Source organism: Camarhynchus parvulus, chromosome 18 (assembly GCF_901933205.1).
Source record: "Camarhynchus parvulus chromosome 18, STF_HiC, whole genome shotgun sequence".
NCBI lineage: Eukaryota > Metazoa > Chordata > Aves > Passeriformes > Thraupidae > Camarhynchus > Camarhynchus parvulus.
This window is the reverse complement of record NC_044588.1, coordinates 2,452,288-2,472,843: the sequence shown is the minus strand read 5'-3', so window position 1 is coordinate 2,472,843 and position 20,556 is coordinate 2,452,288. Positions and strand designations below refer to the sequence as shown.

The 20,556-nt window shown below is 41.5% G+C and overlaps 1 protein-coding gene across 3 annotated transcripts in view; it reads left to right on the top strand.

Moving 5' to 3' along the window:
- PITPNC1 (phosphatidylinositol transfer protein cytoplasmic 1) overlaps nt 1–19,588 on the top strand; it is a 79,495-nt gene extending 59,907 nt beyond the window's left edge. Inside the window, exons 7-10 of one of the 3 annotated variants that reach the window (XM_030962259.1) lie at nt 7,970–8,125; nt 9,143–9,206; nt 12,427–12,545; nt 15,372–15,799. In XM_030962259.1, the coding sequence (XP_030818119.1) occupies nt 7,970–8,125; nt 9,143–9,206; nt 12,427–12,545; nt 15,372–15,377 (345 nt within the window). In that variant the 3' untranslated portion in view covers nt 15,378–15,799. Of the gene's footprint in view, nt 1–7,969; nt 8,126–9,142; nt 9,207–12,426; nt 13,064–15,371 lie in introns of those variants that run through there. The other 2 variants (XM_030962257.1, XM_030962258.1) reach the window with 2 other exon arrangements.
- The last annotated feature ends 968 nt before the right edge of the window (nt 19,589–20,556 follow it).

Sequence of the window (20,556 nt, the reverse complement as noted above, 5' to 3'; positions counted from 1 at the left end):
AAACCATTTTGTTTTTGTATAAAATCTTGCTGGTCGGTAATATCTCAAGAACCTTTGGTCAGAGGGGAAGCAGCCAGTAGCCTCTCTGTCTAGATTGCCCAGCACTTTCTTTTGCACATGATTTTTTGAAATGCTTTCCTACCCTTATCAGAACACACCCTGTACCAGACCTGTGATATTCAGCTGAATTAGTCCAAACCAGAAAAGGCCTTTCCTTTGCATTATGAAGCTCAGTGAAGAATTTGCAGATCTGAGCACTTTCAAACACCCCTGCTGTCCTTACTTGCATCCCACCCTGATCAGTGAGCCCTGCAAAGTGTCCAAGCCCAGCAAAGGACAGATGTGCTGCAGTGACAAGGGGCTGATGCACAATTGCTTGAAGGGAACAATGTCACAAGACCAAGAGGGACTGGAGCACACTGCAGACTGCAGCAGATCTGCCAAAAAGCATCAATGGCAGCAGGCAGAGTCACTCAGAAAATTCCCTCGGAAATTGCTCCCATGTATATTTGATGGAGCACATCTCTGAAGAGCGTGCTTCTTCTAGGTCAATGCAATTCACTGCTTGAAATCAGCAGCCACCATGCAAATGAAGATGAGGTCTCAATGTTTTAATCTCAGAGTTGATAAATGATGGTTCACAACAAGCAGCTAGAGAGGAATGATCAGATCTATGCTCACATTTAATTTTGGAGATATGATTTGCCTCTGGAGCCAAGTCTATATTCATAGCTGGCAGTGAGTATGGCAGCTGTTTAACCATCTAAAACGAGACTACATAATCATTTTTAGGATAGAAAGTGAGGACTTGCCAAGGAATATATTTCTATACTATAGGAGACATGATTTTCAGACTAAAAATATCAAGTACTTTTTATCTTCCATTTATATAGATCCTATTTTGAATGTTATGTGTGGGTCATAAACCAAAACTGAGCCTACAGTAGAATGAAAAGTAATTTTATTACTTTCTTTAGATAATGAAACCTATCTGTTTAGTACCAAAAATAATATAACACCTCATGAAACAGCTTATTGGTTCCATCATCTTATCTGAGCTCCATGGCTTCTGGTTCCATTTAGGAATGAGCTGCTAATGGAACAGGTCAGCATTTGACTGTAATTTAAAGACATCCTGTGAGATTTTTCATCCCGTTCTCTGCACTTCAGAAATTGTAAACACAAAGGTGACAACCAGTTTTGCAACTTTCCTGCTCATTTTTAATAGCCAACCATTAAAGCATAATTTCCCTGTGATTAATCTCCTGATACAGAAAAACAGGCTTATCTTCAAGGAGAAAAGCATTTCAGAGTCTTTGTGTTGCTATTTCAAAGTCAAATCTAAAAACCAGATTCCAAGCGAAATGGAATTTTATATGGGTTTAAACAACAAAAATAGCCCAGCATCTGTTGTTTTTTTCTGTACTGATGGATGATTTTTCTGTTGACTACCAAATTCTGTTTCAGAATTCATACAGAGCAGTAAGAACACCTTCAGTATTTAACTGTGTACATGCTGTAACTGATAGCGAATTAGTAATAATTGAAAATTGTGGATCTTCCAAAATTTACAAAGTGTGGGGTTTTTATGTTACCATATGATGAACATGAAGCCAAATTCCCATTTCTGATGAGGCCTCCTTCATAATTTAGAGACTATAAAAAGATTTTTTATGTTTGTAAATCTAATTTCCGTCTGTTTTCGATCAGAACAGTAATTCTATGCAAATGAGAAAGGGTTTTGTTTCCCAAATAGCAGCTTCAGATAAACCCAGTTTGTGTAAGCTTTTGAAAGGTATTTTAGTTGCACTAATAACAACAATTTGGCTGCTTTGACATCATGTAATCTGAACTGATATGAAGTTTAAAGATTAAAAGTGAAGTGCAATTCTCAGGATTGAACAATTAGATCCCACATGATAAATGTCCTGACTCCCATCCAGAAAGACCAATGAGAATAATTTTAACTTCAGGCATGTCAGTAATCTCTTCATTTCAGTGGCTCTTTCACAGGCTTAAAATACAGCAAGTTCTTTACCAGGGTCAGCATGTTTGGCAGCTTCTAGAAATGAGCTTGAGTTTTCTTTACACCCTGACGAAAGCTCATTCCTCTTCAATTAAAAATACACTTGAGATTTAACAGCAAATGTCATTATTTAGCTGTAATACTGCATACTAGAGAGTGGCTTAAATAATTTAAAGCCTTCACACACTACTTCCTCTGCTTGCTCTGTGCTGGGACTTATGAGCTTGATGGTAAAAGGACAAAGCCACTGTGTCCTCCCACCTATGATCTATCTAAAAAGTAGTTTTTCAGTTGTCCTGACATGAATCTTAAAAACAGATTCCATTTTCATTTCCATAATAGTGATTCACACATAAAAAGACAAAATATATAAATAATCTTTGTATGTATAATATTCCATTTGAGTTGAACAGCTCATTCTCCACCAGTGCTGAGAGAGGAAATGTGTTCCACAAAACTGTCCTGGCTGAAGGGAAAATGATTGAATTCAACTTTGTGCATATTTGCTTTTCTCTCCTTCTAAATATTAACTAAAATTGAAAAGTGAAGAATCCAGTTAGCTGGAGGCTTAAGGAGAGCTGTTGCTTCATTGCAGGACACTTCAAGGGAGCCTCTCCCAGTAACACTGAGGGATCTCTTAAGCAGAATCCTCCAAGTGATTGGGATGCCCTTAAGGATGAGGGGCTGGCAGAGTGCACAGGGGACTGAAATCTCCAGGTCAATGGTGAATCAGGAGGCAGATTTGGGAGCTATTACACACACTTACAGAGTCCAGCTCTATTCTGGGGCTGAGCTGATTTCTGCCTTTGTGGAAGGCTGGAGGAGGTGAACTGCAGCAACTCAGGTATCCTAAAGCAGGTGACCTCCCTTTAAGTTCATTACCATCTACAAACTCCATTGTGAAGCAGCCACATCTCAAATACAGGGCTTTTTTACAAGCATGGTCTGATGCTTCAAGTTTTAAGTTTAAATGTGAGGTTCCAAATGGAGAAAGGTTGATTCTAGACCCCAGCTAACAAGTTTACCTGTTTGTCTGTGAGGAGCCATGTGTTTTCCAAACCTGGATGTACATATTGCATCAGGTACAGAATTTTGTATTTCTGTACAGAGAATGTACCAGGCAGGTAAGAGTAGTTGTACATTTTGTGAAGTCATTTCCTTATGACTTTAGCATCAATGAATATGTATCAGCAGCTATATAGACAGATATATTTGTCTGAAATATAGAAAAGAACAAAGCTGAGCTATGCTGAGGAGTGAGGGCCTCCAGTGAATCATTCATGAAATGAAACATTTACCGTAGCTGTGAGCTACTGAGCAAAATGTTCAGTGCAAACACATTCAAGTTCTCAGAATTAACAACGTTTCATTTCCTGTTTATAACAAAGCAATGGAGAGCTGGACAAATGGAATAAACTTCCCAGGCTGCTTCTAAACAGATTCCATGCAGCTGCTGCAGTTTTCTTCTTCCATTGCTGGCTTTTCTCCTTTAGCACAGCTGCTCTGGGACAGGTCCACCTTAGGCCTGTCCAAGTGCTTTCAGAGTAACAAAACCTCACATCACTAAATGGTGGCAGCTGAAATAATCCAGCTGCCTCAGCCCCCCAGTAAGTGTGGGCACCGTGTCAGCACAGGAGTTCAGGGAAGGATATGAAAAAGTATGAACATTTCCTTTTCCTTACTCACTTGATGTGTGAGTTCACATAAAGGCTGGCTGGATTATCATATTTTAACACCTCAGAACTGTCCCAATATTTACAGTTCTTAAGTATTTAGCTGGATCTTCCAGAAAATACCATTTAATGGAAATTTTTTTAGAAGTCCTTAAAAAATGACTCTACATAAATGTCTGTGGTAGCATCTCTACACCAATAAATCTTTCCTGAGCACTGCCTAAAAAAGCTGAAATCTAAAACCTAGCAACTACAGCTGATGCTGAAATGCCAGATGACAGGTATTAAACCCATGATTGGTTCTGAAATTCAAGATAAAACAAAATGGTCTTCAGCATAGAGAGGGAAAAAATGATTGCACTTCAAAAGCACGATGATATTGCCATATGAGTCTAAAAAAATTAATCCAGGCATTAAAGAGAAGGAAGGATCTGAGAGGTCAGGATGCATGGCACAAGCAGGGTGCACTCTCACCTCTGGCAGCTCCCAATCAGGCCTGGTACCATGGCAGAGCTGATGGTAAGTGTGCCAGGCAGATTTGGAGGTTTTCTGTAAACAACAAATACATTTCATTATTTAACTCTGAGTACAAAGGAACAGGTCAGAATTAATTGTGAAAAGGCATTGCAACAACCCAGGGCTGGGTTTGCTTCCTGGAAAGGGCCTTTCCACTCCACGTCTGATGCACATGACATCCGTGAGGAAAGTTAAGTAAATAAATGCTAAATGATAAATAATAGACTCCATCAATAAACACATTGACTCGTGGTCTAAGTAATAAAACCTGGGAGAGTGCTAGGTTTGAATCCATATCCCACATACAGAGGCTTTTATTTCATTGTAATTTTACATTTCATTCTCAACTAAGCCCAGCTCACGGGTTATGATGTTTCTGCTCTGTTGGCAGAAGTGCTATTTTTAAATCACTCTGCACCTGGCAATAATGTATTGCAAATACAGAGTAGGTTTTGCTCCTCTAGCAAAAGGATTTGCCAGATGGGCTTTCCTAATAAATTGTGTCTGATAAAAGGACAAGAAGGTTATTTAAACAAAAAGATTTTAGCTATGCCATTACATTTAAAACAGATTGAGGATTTTGCCAGTAGATAAATCAAGGGGAAAATATTGAATAGACTCCGTAGTCTTTGCATGATGTCTTCTCTGGGAAGAAAGGTATGGGTGTCTAAAAGCAAAAATAAGGAACACACAAAATTATCTAAATAATAACATTAAAGTGGGGTCAGAGCAAAGTTCAGCTTGCACAGCTTCTAGGTACAGGAAGAAAAGATTCAAGTACATGTGCCACGAGTGCTGCTGAGAGAGGCAGTGCTGGATACCAGTATAATTTCTGTTTGCTTTTAATGGAAAATTATCAGCCCTGCTTCATTTTTTTGTAATAGAAGGACCTTGTGTGCCTAATTGCAGAAACAATTCCAGGTTGTGAGTCTAAATTTAGCAATTTGAACCCACGAGTAAGGAACATAAAATCATTCTTGTCCAAGTTCTCATTAATTTCAGTAGGCTTTGGATCAGGCATTGAAGAGCAAAAGATGAGCAGTCCTGGTTCCACCAAAGTCCCTCTGGCATGGCCTGCTGCCCATGGCTGTGGTCAGTAGCAGAGGCATAGGAAAGGTGTAAAAATATAGAGGTGAATGTAGAGATTCTTCTCTTAAAGGCTTCCTCGTATGATCCATAGCACAAACAATTGCTGGGACAGAATTTGTGCATTTCTAAAACAGTCAAGATGTTGTTAAACATGTAAATTTTAGCAGCTGGGTTAAAGCCCAAGGATATTCATTTTCCTTACAAGATCTCACCTCTGTCAAACATTTGTGCCCTTTGAGCTGATGGCCCAGATGGAATTCTCAAGCTGACTTTGCCCAATGTCACAGTGTGCCTTGCATCCCCTGCTTGGCTCTCATGCAGCATTTGAGTCTCAGCTCCCTGAGCAAGCACTCAGGAAAGTCTTTAACACCTTGATCTTTCATACAGCAGCCTGGAAATCTGTTCCTCTGAGGTCTGGCTTCCATTCATCAGTCTGCAGTTTTATAGTATCAATATGTTAATGTTTCCAGAAAGGCAGGAATTTCCCTAAGAGCTCTTTGATGTGAGTTGCTGAACGGGCTCTTCCCATGGAGCTCTCCAGCCAATTTGTGACTAATCCTCATGTCCTTCAAGAAAAGGACAGGATTAAGGGATGCAGAGGTGCCATCTCTGGGTGCTGTTAAGGGAATTTGCACCTGGGGGTGATGTCATGGATCAGCTGCATTGCAGTTGGTAGGTGATTTGTGGGCCACAAAGTTCAGAGTCATTCCCACTGTGTGTCCCTTTGTCTGCTGGGTTAAACTCACCAAACCAAACCAGACCCAACCCATAAAACTTGGGAACAAGCAGTGATGCAGGGCAGTTATTCATTATTTCATTTTTAGTTAGAATTTCTTGATACTGACTCAAATTGATTACATTAAATCCCTTTGGACTGCACTGAAGTTTCTCCATTATAGTTCTGGTTATCTCTGAAGGATTGTAAAGTACAACACTCAGAATTATTAAAGTGTATATCTGAAATGCTGAATCAAGGCAATGGCTCCATTACACCAGCACTGTGTGTGTGTGTAAGAAGTAGCAGACCCTGACTTATAGGAAACTATTTTCCTTTTTAGAGATCGTTATTTCACAGTGGAATATTTTGCAAGCATATTTGAAATAATATTTTCTGTAATGACTTCTTTTTTTAAGGAATCTCCAACTAGAATATTATGTCTTTCTAAATATTATGTTTTCTTTCCTTTTTTCTTTTTATTGGTGTTATTATTATATTGATTGCTTTGGGCAATGATCAATTATTAAACAGCTCTTTCAAACAGAAAATCTATAGATCCATCTGTGGTTGAGCTTTGCTGGGTGACAAGATTGGCAGCAGCCAGTGACCATGAGCTGTGCTGTACAGGGGGTGTTGCTCTGATAAATGATGATGCTGAACTGTTTTTATGGTGATTTAACATTGAAACCTTATTATACTGTGAGCTCAGTGTCTCCCCTTTGCAAAGGCTGTGTCAGCAATAAAAGCAGTGACTTTCACAGGGAGGAAAGACTCCCAACCTCATTAGAGCTTTGGAGAGAAGCTTTAATGGCAGAGCTTCAGTTTAGGGTAAAACCAGAAGTCAAGCAAGAGATAACTAAACAGTAGGAACATGAATGCTGGGTGATACATAAACTCACACTGAACAAAGCAAAATGAAGATCAGAGTAGTTATCAGGTTTTTGTGGTTTTTCTCCTGATTGTAATCCATTTAATGCATAATTTAGGCACTATTTAAGTACATGACTAACTACTTTTACAACAAAGGATCTTCCCAGACCTCAGCACTGGGGAAAGAACACAGCTGAGCACTGCTGGTTACTCTTCAGGACAGATTTTAGAAGCTCCACTATGAATTTTCTGAAATGACATAATTTTCGAGTTCTGACAACCAGTGCTTAACCATAAATTATTTCTATTTACAAGATATAATTAGCAGGATTGGACATAAAGGGAAATAGAATTATACCAATATGGAAAATAACACTTTCATAGATAAAACTGTATCTTGTACAGACACATGTAAACTTTAAAAGATGAACTAATGCCTTTAATGGTTTTATGAAATTATGTTGTAATTTCAATGTTGTAGTTTCTTTGATTTCCCAGTTTCTGAAAGAGAACCAGAGTTGGGATTACTCAGTGTCTGCTCATGACTTAGTTGTAACCAGAGGTGGATAAACTGCAGGAGTTTCCTACTTAGCTTAGGATGACCAAGTGCACTTCAAGCTGAAGATGGCATTGTCAGGGTCAGTGTTGAAGTGTCAAAGCTCCAACTGGACACAATTTCAGGAGACAGGCACAGGTGGAAAGTACAAGCAGTTCACACCAAGGGGCAGTGGAAAAGCAGCCTCTGAAGAAGCCACTATTTTTAATTTTTTTTTCCAAAGGCCATAAATAACCCTTGGAATGCACTGCACTGTAATGACTTTCAATAACAGATTTTCCTACAGCAGAGAACAGCAGTCTTGGATGATATGATTGTCAATGCATCTCCAAGAATATGCTGCCATTGATTCACTGCCAGGCTTGGATTTCAGGATATCCTAGTGCATTTTAAAAGTCAATTTCCTATTGCTTTTTCATAATGTTTATTAGCATATTTTGTGTCTTATCACAACTTTTACTTTAGCAAACTGACAAACACAACTTCCCCTCCTGCATTTCCCTGTATGTTTTGTTTTGCAGGATCCCAAATACTTCAAGTCACAGAAAACTGGGAGAGGCCAATTGAAAGAAGGCTGGAGAGAGACCCATCAGCCAATTATGTGTTCCTACAAACTTGTGACTGTGAAATTTGAAGTCTGGGGACTTCAAACCAGAGTAGAGCAATTTGTACACAAGGTCAGTGAAACAGGAGCTGTTTCTTATCCTTCACATGAGCAGAACTCGAGCACTCACAGGAATGTGGCTGGAGAAGCCTGGGAGCTCAGCCCAGGCTCAGACCTCTCACAAGGTCTCAAAGAGCTGGAGCAGAGCCCAGCACTTCACTCTGGGCACAACTGTGACAAAGCCCAGAGCTGCTCAGGATTAAGGTTGAGAAAAACTATCAATAACATTTTCAGAGCTGTGACCAATATATGAGCTGAGGTACTTCTGAGTACACAGGGGTCCCATACACACAACAGTGAGGTAAGGAATCCCTTAGAAACAGACAGTGGGAAATCAGTCTACTAAAAATTAAATTCATGAATAGCATAACTACGAGGTGATCAAAATTTTTATAGTATTGACCTTCTACATGTTTTAAATACTGAGAGGGGAAAAGAAGAGATGCAGAATGTCTAATTGGCCAAAGAATATTGGTGTTGTCATTATACTGCAAGAGTTCTATTGTCATTACATTGCAAGGGTTCCATATTGCCAGAGTTTGGTACCTCCTTGATGTTTCTCATAGGCAGCTCCTCTAAGCACTGACTCATCCTTCTTCTCACAACAGCCAACCGACTCCAGTGCCCTTTCAGCCAACCAATCCACTCTTTTATAACACTCTTCATTTTATTGGCTATAGCTGTCGCCTGTTAAAATCAGACCTGCTCCTAATCTTTAATAATTAACCCAGCTGCAACTCTTTAGGGGGTAAGATTACTTTCTATACTGCCTTTACTTTACTTCTGTTCTATCCCCCTACATATTGGTATCTCTACACATTCCCAAATGGATTCCTTGCTAGTCAAAGCCATGATTCAGTGCTGGCAACAGATCCAGTTCCAGGGGGAAGCTGGACTAGGAGTCCTTCAGGGCCAAAATTACGTTTTAGATACAGAACTATCAGAGGGTTTCTCACTTTCAATCCTGTTGAAAGACACAGATGAGATGTTTTGTTGCTGCTGAGGCCTTTAACCCTTTCCTTGTTTGCAGGTGGTCAGAGATATCCTGCTGATCGGTCACCGGCAGGCGTTTGCCTGGGTGGATGAGTGGTATGGTGAGTGTCCTCCTGAGCCAATTAACCTGCAAATTAACCCTTCCAGGGGGCTGAGACAAGCCTGGGACATTTAACAGCAGGTTCCCATCTACTTTCATGGATCATCAGGTCCTAGTGTGAGTTGTTCATGGAGGAGGTGGAACCATGTTAAAGATCATCTCCTTCCACCCCCTTCCATGGGCAGGGACACTTTCCACTAGACCAAGCCCCATCCAACCTGGCCTTGGACCCTTCCAGGGATGCTGGATTTGGGCAGCAGCCAGGGATGCCTTTCCATCCCAGCATGTCAGTGGACCTGCCACTGTGCCTCACCTGCCCTGCAGGCAGCAGTTGTCTGTATGGAGAACCTCGTGCAGGTTTGAATAAAGCTCCTTCTTAAGGCTGCCTTAACTTGCAGCCATTTCCATCCTGCAGACTCCTAAGGTCTCTGACCCAACACATTTCCAGCTTTTTCAGAAAGTTTTAAGCTATCAATATGGATTGCAACAAAGAAAAGATGGAGCTTTTCTGACAAAAGATGTAGATAAGCATAAATCCTATGGGGTCTGATTCAGCAGCAGCTGCATGCAAAAAGTGCTGGAATCCATGAGACAGCTGTGGGAATATGGGCACTTCCAGTAGGACAGAGCAATCTGAATATCAAACCAGTAATCACAGTGTCTAAAGTGAGCTCACTGGTTTGTACCTTTCACATGCATTTTCTGTAAGACATATCCATCACCACAGCAACTCTTAAAACAGGCTCTGAGACAGGCCATGGAAATACCATAGGAATTTGACAATATATTTAGAATGTTTATTTAGGCCCTCCTCAAGCTTCAGGAAGCACCAATTTGGGCATTTCGTGGTTGAGGGACACCTCTCACCAGAGCTCTGAGCTGTTGTGCATTGCTCAGGAAGTCACTGCTGCAAACCCATCTCAGAGGTGTCACTGCCCTGCACTGGAATTTAGCCACCGACTCAGTGGGCTCATTGTTTGGAAATAGAGAAAAAATTGCTTTTGAAATCACAGTGTTCTTATAAATTTAATACTGCATGAAAATCTTGTGCTGTAATGGTCATAAAAATACTGAAACTGCTAAAAATATCTTTTTCTATTGGGATAGCTGTAAACTAGTGAGAGAATTTTATATCCAGTGAAAGAGTTCTTCAGAGCTATTTTTTTTTAATTTTAGATTTGTTTCTTTTTTTACCTGAAAAAGAACAATCCATTCTTTTCCCTGCAGCAAGTCAGGGAAACTGGTAACTTTAAATAAAACAGCCTGACTTCATGTAAAAATTGAGCCCATAAATTTGCTCCCAGTCTACCCAAAATATCTATACAGTGAGAGATGGAGAATGTTACTGTGGAGCAAAGTGTCAGCTGCACTTTAGCAGAGTTACTGATAATGATGACAAATGAACAGCCATGAAGTCAAACATACCAAACAGGTTTAGCTCAAAAACATTTCACTATAGATTTTCCCCTCCTAAGTCTAAAATCTCCCTGCCAAAATTACTCTTTCCACAGATGAAATACTGTGATACAGAATTATCTTGTGGATTTTTCCTAGTCAGAGTGAGCCTTTTTACTAACAAATATAGTGTATTTTTAAGAGCTTAATTATCAGCCTAAAAACAAAACCTAAAAAATCTGGGCTTAATAAAATAGATATAATAATCTAGCATCCAAAATATAATTTTAAGTGTCTATTAACACCTTTTGAAATGAAAGTTTGAGAAAGACCTGGAGATGATGGTAGTCAGATAAACTGAATCAAATAATCAGTGTAATAAACAATGTGTTATGTTAATGACTGGTTGCTGTTACTGACCCTGTAAGTATGAATGTGTTTTGTCATTTAATTTACTAAACTCTATTTAGTTTTATTATTAAGAAATTCTATTTTCTCAGTGTTACTTACTAATAAAGAGCATGTTCTGTGCTTGGCAAAGTGCATCCCAGCATGTTACTGACACAGCTTCTGAGCTTGTTTCTCATTCCAGACAACAGTAAAAGACTGAAGGAGTATGAGTTAGGGGTATTCCATGTTTCCTTTTCAAATTCCTTGATCAAAATTTTAGACTGCATTTGTTTTTACTGATGAATAATGACATCATGCTGCCACTACAACAGCTGAAGTTGTATCTTGCCTTAAAAGCTGCCTCATAAAATGCAGCAGGAGCCTCACAGCACAGAGCAGGGAGCGGCGTGATCCAAGAACTCCCAAATCCCAGTGGCACATCATAAACTTGAGCAATATGGGAGCCTCAAGAGCAGATCACAGTGCATGACCAAAGGGGCACCCATTTGCAAGCAGACTGTGCTAATAAAATGCTCTTTAAGTGTTTGGAGTCAAAAGTTGATGGCTGTTTTTATGAGGCTCTGAAGTTACCAAAGCATCATAAAGAACAGCCCAAACCCAGCCCAAACCCTGACACTGCTCCTGTTCTGACTCCTCACTCCCCAGGGCATTTATGGAAAGCCTGGGAATACTCAGAAGAGTCACAGGTCAATTATTGAGTTCTTTATGTTTTTGCTGGAGCTGTGGTTGGTGACAAATCCTGTTCAAGGTGTTAACCATTGCCTGGTGTTCCACAGCACCTGGCAGGCTGTGCTGGGCAGTGCTCAGTGATTCTGCTGCTGGGATCAGCCTCATCTGTGGGATATTTCTAATTTTCATCATTCATTCAATTGCTTGAGGCTACACAACCATTAACATACTCACTATTAATTCATTTACCAGTTTAAGTGTTAGTTTCTGGAATCTAAAGTGGTGTGGGCTCTAACACTGTGATTTTTGCTGGTTATGAGATGTACAATGCAAAGTTAACAAAAACTCTTTTTGCAAGTGCTGGAAAGGTAAGTACATATTTATAATATTTCTGTATCTATCCTTTATTCCAAAGGATCTTCTAAAATCTCTTTAGAAGATCTTGGCCTTTGCCAAGGCCTGCACTTCAGTACTACCTGCCTACCTTACATTACACAGATACTCCTAAACAATTTCCACTCCTTCCTGTTCTCTGACTCCCTTTGACTTAACCTTGCACCTTCCTTGGCTGACACAACTACCTTTATGAGGCAATTTTCATAAAGCTAGTTGCTCCTTGCTTTTTAAAAATCCTTTGTTGGCTTCTGCTGAAAGACTTTGTGTTCCTAGAACCTTCTCCTTAGGAAAAAAAAATTAAGTTTGCACTGAATCAATGGAAAATGCCAACAATTTTGAACTTTTTACAGATATGACTATGGATGATGTTCGAGAATACGAGAAAAATATGCATGAAAAAACCAACATTAAAGTTTGCAACCAACATTCATCTACTGTGGATGAAATAGAGAGCCATGCCAAAGCAAGAGTATGTCAATTTTTAAAACATATTGCCCATCCTCAGCTGATGCATCTGCACAGACCAGAAAAGAGCAACCAAATGCTGATCAGCCAGTGGAATTTTGGGGAGGTTTTGCTTCAATAAGAACAGAATCTTTCTCTGTGAAGTGCAATCCTGCCTTTGGTTTGCACTGTAACCCTGCCAGTTATGTAAGGGAGGGTGGGGTTGGGCTCATATACAGCTCCCTGGCTTCCAGGAAAACACAATGCTCAAATTTCATTTGGATACATAAAGAGGAGATTAAAGAGGATTTTTACTTTCTATTCTTTCAATAGTTAAAAAATGCAGGAGTTCACAGTGGTCTAGTCAAAAAGCCAAGAACATGGGGAGTGGAAAACTTCTATGGGATTCACAAAATTCTTTCACCAGGAAAAAAAATTTAATGAGTTATTCACTCTTTTCAAGGTAACTTTAATGTTACTGTCATTGATTAGCTACCAACAAGGTGGGAAGTATTTGCAGAAGTATGTAGCAGTGGTTTGTGGAAAAGGGCAGGTTTCTGTGTAAGTTCTCTGGTCTGGAGATTTTATAAAGTAATTACCTAATCTGGGCTCCAAAGTAGAGGCCTAAATTTAGAGGTTGATTGTGCAAATAGAGAAGATGCAGCAGCCCTTGCCCCTGCAATGTCATTATTCCTTTATTTCTGCTAATGGTGCTGTGGAACTCAGTGCTGGGTTTAGTCATGAAATCAGTGTGGGGCAAGGCTTGAAGGGCTCCAAGTCTTTCCTTGGCTCTTGCTCAGTGCCAGCTGGCCCCAGCCTGAGGAGATGTTGTCTGCATAGTCCCAGGGCAGGTAATTCTTGTGCTCGTGACACAGCAGCTTCACTGACATCAAGGTTACTCCTTAGCAGAGAAGCAGTTCAGATTTTGGCTCTACACTTCAGGATTTGGTTCTGAATGAAGTCTGCCACCTGTAGTTTCCCTGTGGAAAAATTGTCATTGAGGTCAGAACAGAAGTTGTTATTAATGAAAAAAAATAGAAAGTGAACCTGAGTCTTCCTAGCTCAGTGTAAGGACTGTTTTACTTGAGTGTATATCACAGTAGAAGGAAATTAAAGCAAATAGAAGCTAAAAAGTAAACGTCAATTGAAATGTTTAATGTCTGAATTGAAAATGAAGAGTCGTGGAGGCTCCATTCAGTAAGACTTCACTTCAAAGGACAGTGCACTGACAAGCCTTCCTGTCCCCTTCATTTGTCCAAGACAGCTTTTGGTTCACAACATACAGAATTCCTCAATCAAAATCCCTGTGATTTCAGTGGGATTTGGGACACTTTGAGTGCAGAAATTCTCACCCACTGTTACAGGGTGTGAAACGAAATGTAAACCAGCAAAACAGGTTCAAACCTCTCTCCAACATGAGTAGGTACAGTTCCCCTGGGACCATCTGTTTATTGCCAGCACTTCTGTCAGATCTGCAATAGGCAGATTCTCACTCCTAATGGTGCCAGTGTGGGCTGGAGGGGTCCCTGCAATGTGGTGCAGGGGGAGCCAAGGCAGCCGGCACCGTGCACGCTTTGATTTATTTCATGTGATGTTGGAACACAACAGAAAGCTGCTTCAACAGCCAAGGCTGCACATGTCTGCAGCTGGGTAGGGGCAAAAAGCATCAGTGCCCTGGAAGAACAAGATTATTTTATCTCAAAATCGGTAATCCCCACTGCCAGTCCTGTGGTTCAGACACTCGAATATGCGAGACTTCTTAATCGATTAAAAGACTCCTGGTTTTATTTCTATATTTTTGAGCCTTCGTGGCTCAGAGAATCTATAAATGGTCTAATGAAATACTTCAAATTTATGAATTTAACTTGACGTTCAGCAAAAATCTTAACATTGCCTTCAGTTGGCTCGGTGGGCGTCTTGCAGGCACTGCAGACATGGAGCAGCAGGTTTTAGAAGATCTTTCCTGATTTTCTGCTCAACTTCCCGGTTGGTAGCAGATGTCACTCCCCGGGGTTTATCGCAGGTTCCGCACGTCTCCGTGCTGGGATCGCGCTGCCCTCTTGCGGGGCTGGGCAGCACCGGGACAGCTCCGGGACAGCTCCGGCAGCCCCGCGCTCGGCCCGCCCGCCTTCCCTTCCCCAGGGGCTTTCATCCCTCATCTCCTCTGCCTGCGTTGCGCAGGGAATTGAGCTGTGCATTTGTCACCTGCCCACCGGGGTTTAAGCGCAGTTTCCGGGTGGAAAGTTGGAAGCGCGGCTTTGAATGGTGTGGCTTTGTCAAAGGAGAGCGAATTCTTCAGGCTTTATTAGGGGAAAAGCAAAAGAGGTTCGGTCCTTGCATGAAGCTGCAGCTCAAGTCAATGGAAGGAGAGAGAATTTTTCATCCCTTGATAATTACAGCAGATGAACAAACCATGGCAACCCTTTGCCCACTTGGCCTTATAATCGAAATGAAAAATTTAAAACCCCTTTCAGTTGTATTTTGTTTGAAGTTCTGAAAAATGCTACCTGCTGACTGTATCCAAATGTACTCTTTAGCTGCCTGTGGAATAGCTGGATTTTGCCAGCAATTCCAGAGGCAGCAATCTTTATTCAGCTCAGATCCAGGTAGAGGAACCATTAGTACGTGATTAATGTACTTAAAACTTTGTTTCCTTTACATTGTGCTCATTGTGCTCCAGTCAGCGCCTCACAATGGGGAAGCATTCATGCGGAGAAGCACTTAATGAGATGCGTGATAAGCAATCGTTCCCTGCTTTAGGATTTGGATGGAAGGAGTTTAACTGAATTAATGAAATAATTATTTGAAATTATTCTAACATGCCTTTGTCTTTCATTCCTTTTCGTTGAAGACATGACAATGGATGAAGTCCGAGAGTTTGAACGAGCCACTCAGGAAGCTACCAACAAGAAGATTGGGATTTTCCCACCGGCAATATCTATCTCTAGCATTTCCATGCCTTCCTCAACCCGCAGTGCTCCATCTAGTGCTCCATCAACCCCTCTCTCCACAGATGCTCCTGATTTCCTAACAGTTCCCAAAGATCGGCCTCGGAAAAAGTCTGCTCCGGAAACTCTCACTCTTCCAGATCCATCGAAAAAAACCTTTTAAATTAACCCTGCATGTTTCCTCCTGATAAGCCATGTCTGCCACAGCAAGAGTGACATAATTGCTACAAAGGTCCTGGTGGTTTGTTGGTTGGTTTTTTTGTTTGTTTCAGATAATCTTTCTGGTGTGGAAAGATGACTCCTTTCCTCAGACTTGATCCTTAAAACCTTCTGAAAAGTGCATGCAAGAGAAAGTAGTTTATATATTCCTAAAGTAGTGTTTCAAGCCATATGGTGCATCTTACTGACACCAATGGAACAGTCTGAGGGGATGCTATAAACGAAAACCATTCTCTCTGTAGCAGTACTCTGCCTGCAAACCCTCATCTAGGTCACAGCATTTATAATTAGGAGTAAGTATTAAATAAATCTGCCAAGGACTTCTGAGGCAAATTAGTGCCAACTAGAATGCAGGGTTAACAGAAAAAACCCTCCCATTTTCTTCTTTTATAACCAATTTTGAAATCTTTCCCACTCTCAGGCTTCTCCTGTGTGTTCATAAACCTTTGACCTGTAACTCATTGTACCTGAACACCAACAGATCCACATTTTGCTTAATATGACTCAGGATTTGGGGCCTAAAACACAAAACCACAAATCTTTTCAAACCTAAAATATCACTGTATCAAAGCCCCAGTTGTAATTAATTATACTGACTTTGAGGCCATTGAACTATTTCTACCTTGCACAGAATTTGTAACAGGAACCACCTATTTCTTGTAGATAATGTATTTTACTATCCCTGTCCTTTTGTGAGCTCAGAGTGTTGGTGTTCATCAGTGGTGTTCTGTGACATTGGAAAAAGCAGCTGAATTGTGCCAGTTGAGAAACAAAAGCAATGAATTCTGTCTTTTCCTCGCTGCAAGAAGAGCAGTAGTCAAGCTGGGAGACCTTGAATGCAAAGGGAAGAAAACAGGAGACTCCTTTTTCTTTCCTGCCTCGCATCTCTGCTAAACAGAACAATATGACAGAGCTGGGTGCAGGCACTGCCTCCTTTGGGGAAGGGGGACAGAATCAATCACTTCAAAAAGCAAACCAGTGGTGGGTGATGTTGAGGAACCAGAAGTGGTCTTCCTGGTGTGTGTGTGAAATCACTCCTCAATCTCAGGAATTCAGTTGTTGACAAGGATGTTTCCCAGAAGGAAGTGTAGATGGTGGAAGAAGGAGAAAAATAAATGGCAGGAGTGGTCTCTTCCTTCCTTCTCTTCAAAGCATGAACTGGGTGAGACCCTTTCCTCACTGCCCCCTCTGTGGGACACTTTGCTCTCCCCCACACAAGCTGCTGCTCCATGGCTGCTGCAGCTCCTTCCCTTGGTGACATCAGGGAGCCACTGTTCAATTCCCAGGGAATGACAGCTCCTACCTGAACCATGATCCCAGTGGGTGATACTTTGTGCCACCACTGATGGTTCATGGATGGAGGAAAAAAGAGACCTCTCCAGAGATGAGGTGTCCCTGAATATTGAACACTCAGTTTGGGGGTGCCCAAACCCAGGGCACAGTGCCTGAAATGCACTGAGCTCCTCGCTGTCTGCAGTTGCAGCACAGGTTTTGTGAAATGAGTGGTATTTAGGAAGAGGTTTTAGGGGCAGCAGCAATTCCACTGCCAACCTGCACTGAAACAAGTGTTCATTTGTCTGATAGTGAAAATCCTGCAGCCAGCAAAATCCAGGAGCTCTCTGCAGGTTTGCTGTGGTCCTGCATTCTCCCATGTCCTGTCCATGCTTGGCTTTGCTTTTCTTTCCAGAGCTGGTAATTCTGACTGGTAATTGGTGACCTGATGGGTGATGCTGCTTTGTTTAAAGAGAAGCTGCTCTAATACTGAAAACAAAACTTTCCTACATAGGTTTATGATTTCAGCTTAACAAGGGTGCACATTATGGAATCATAGGATCATGTGTAATTTTTTATTGTTATCATTGATTTAGTGTCAAGATTGGACTGTTGTCAGCAAAGGGAAACCTTTAAAAACATAAAACATTGTTTGGTTCTTTTCTCATTGCCTGACTTTGGCCCATACAGAAATAGTTCAGGTCTGCTCCACCTGAAAGTCTGTTTCAATGGATTTTTAATTTGTCCAAGACAAATTTGCTCAGCTCTATTCAGTGTCCTGGTGCTCATGTGACTGTTTCTATTCACATTTTGGAATCTGGGTTGGACACAGATTGTTAGACCACAGCAGTTCCATCTTTACTGATTTTAACTGATTGATTTCCAATACATTGATCATGATATTAAGTAGGTTTGGGAACAAGTCATTTGTGAAAATCATTGAACAGGACAGATTTGAATATCTGCCTGGCAGAGGTGTAGGAGAGAGACAGATCCTGGAGTGTCAGAGTGTCAGAGTGACAGGACTCCCCCTGCTGTGCCCAGCTTTAGTGTCCCCACCCTGGATCCAGCACTGGCAGGGTCAGGAGCAGCCACTCTGCCTCTGCTGCTGCTCAATCAAGGCCAATTAAAAAATCTGTAATGTGTTCCTTCTTTGGATAAGAATATCCCAGGTTTTCACTGACTGTGGAAGTGCCCAGTGCTGAGTTCTGCCTTGCTGTCCCCAGCAGTCATCACCCATCTGGTCAATGACAGGATCTTTAAATACCTTTTTCTGTTTGGTTGGGTGCTATTTAGGGTAAGATAGCTTTTTCTAGAATATTCCCAGTAGGCACACATGAAAGGAAATGAGAAGGAAGGTCTGAGTATTTCAGTGTAACACCTTGAGGAGAAGGGGTTGTTTTCAGTGCTGATTTTTCCCTTTCTGTTGTGTTTTCAGACATGTTTATTAGGATTAAAATAGAGAGTTTTGCAGGTGCTCCTCACTTCATTTGCAAAGATAAATGCTGTGATTATTTACTGGGTGCAGCCTCAGAGCTTGGTGAGCACAGCCTGTGTTCCTCTTCTCTGCCACAGTGACAAGAATCCCGTGATGCAGCCCGGCTAGGACTTGGCAAGGAATTTTTTATCAAGGAGAATACAGTTCAGAGCAAAAACTGTGATGAGTTTGTTCAGGTTTCTATGAAAACCTCCAGGCTTTGCTTGTACTTTTGTGTATTTTGGATAGAACAATCATTACAAAACAACTGGCAATTCAGTGCAGCTTCAGGAGGGTCAATCTCCTAAAAAAATCAAAAAGGGAGGGACCCACAAAAGTTGTTCCTGAAACATGTACTTAATGGGATTTCTTATGAATGTAATGGTTAATTTTGTAAAGGACTGGATAAATACTATGGAAAGAAACTATTTGACCTTGTTCTTTGGCTTTTTTGATTATTCTGGAAGGTGATTTTGTGACATCTAGTAGCCAATTTGCATTAATTGCTGCTGTAGAGACTTTGAAACTGAAATATTTGTTCCTTGAATTTCAGTTTGTAACAAGACCGCTATACTTTGCTAAAACTGCTTTGAAGCTTGCTGCACTATAACTTCAAAACAATGTGTTATCCTTTGAAATAAGCCAAATGTATATGCTTTTTATGAATTAGTGAGTGCAGTAAGAGAGAATTCAAAATCTTGTCAATAGGAGATTTTCTGTTGCCATTGTTTGGACTTGGTTTTCTATATGTAAGTTAAAATCGCTAAATAAGTCTAACAATGTTTTGCTTTAAATGAACAGCATGGTCATTGAATTATGATCTCCTGTAGTTTTGTGGTGTCACTAAAGCAGGTTTTATTGGTTTCTTTCATTTCTGTGATAATTCCACGTGATTCTGTTATGTCCAGTAATTAATTTCTCTTATTTAGAGCACTGATGGCAACATCAGGCAATGCATCACCACCGTCAAAGAAGGACCAAGTCTTGATTTGCTCTGCACGTTCAATAGTGCAAGGCTCAGCAGGAGAATTTGACTGTCATTTTTCTCATATCACTTAGTTTCTGTTTTTTTCCAAGTTATTTATTATTTTTAATATTGTATTTTTCGTTGCATTTTGTTGTAAATAAACTACCAACAACTATTCTTTACAACGGTGGCTGTTTTCTCTTACTGAGTTGCCTGTAGGCAGAAACCTCCTCACTAACATGTAACATTGACATTTCTACCCCAGCTCTGCAAGTCACTTCCTCAAAATTAAATAGCACAAAGAATTAACTTTGTGAAGAAAATTTAAAGCACTTACAGGCTCTCCTGGGTTCTGCTGTGCCCCAGCTCTGTAAAGGCTTTACCGGGGCAGGTGCCCCATCGGTCTGGCATTAGCCCATTCACTTGTAAATGACCATTTGGTTGACAAGGAAGTTTTTCATTGGGGAATCTAATTCTTTATGCAGGGTTTGGCAGCTCAGTGTTGTACCAAGTAACTGAAAAATACTGGAAAAGAGACGACTCGAATGCTCTCAGGCTTGTCTCCAAGTCAGTTAATTTTAGTCACCAGGAGTTTCCCTTGCACAACGGCTCTTTATAAGCTTTTACACAGAGACTTCACTTCCTCCATGGAAACGGAGCTTTCCCTGCTCCAGAGGAACGGCAGCGCTCATTCAGGAGGGGAAAGCTTCCGGGCAGCGTGGGACAGGGCAGGGGGAACAAAGAGGGGACTGGAAATGTTTCAAATTGGAAATCTCACGCCTCCAAGGGGACAGAGCCCGCGCAGCCCCGGGGACATCTCGGCAGCCGCTGGGTCACCGCGCCCGGCCCTGCCACCGGAGCCAGGAGTGCCCGAGCCCACAGTGACCCCAGGGACCCGCACTGACCTTTCACAGCCGGGGCTCCTGGTCTCGGGCAGGGCTGAAATCTGCGCACGCTCAACGTCCCACCCGGGAAAACACAACGCGGTGAAAACACCAGTGGGACTCTCCGGCTGCGCGGGGCCGGGCTGCGCTGCCCTGGGGACAATCCCCACCCCTCAGTGACAGTGCCCTGGGGACACTCCCCACCGTGCCGCTGCGCAGGGGACAATCCCATCCCCCAGTGACACTGCCCTGGGGACAATTCCCCCAGG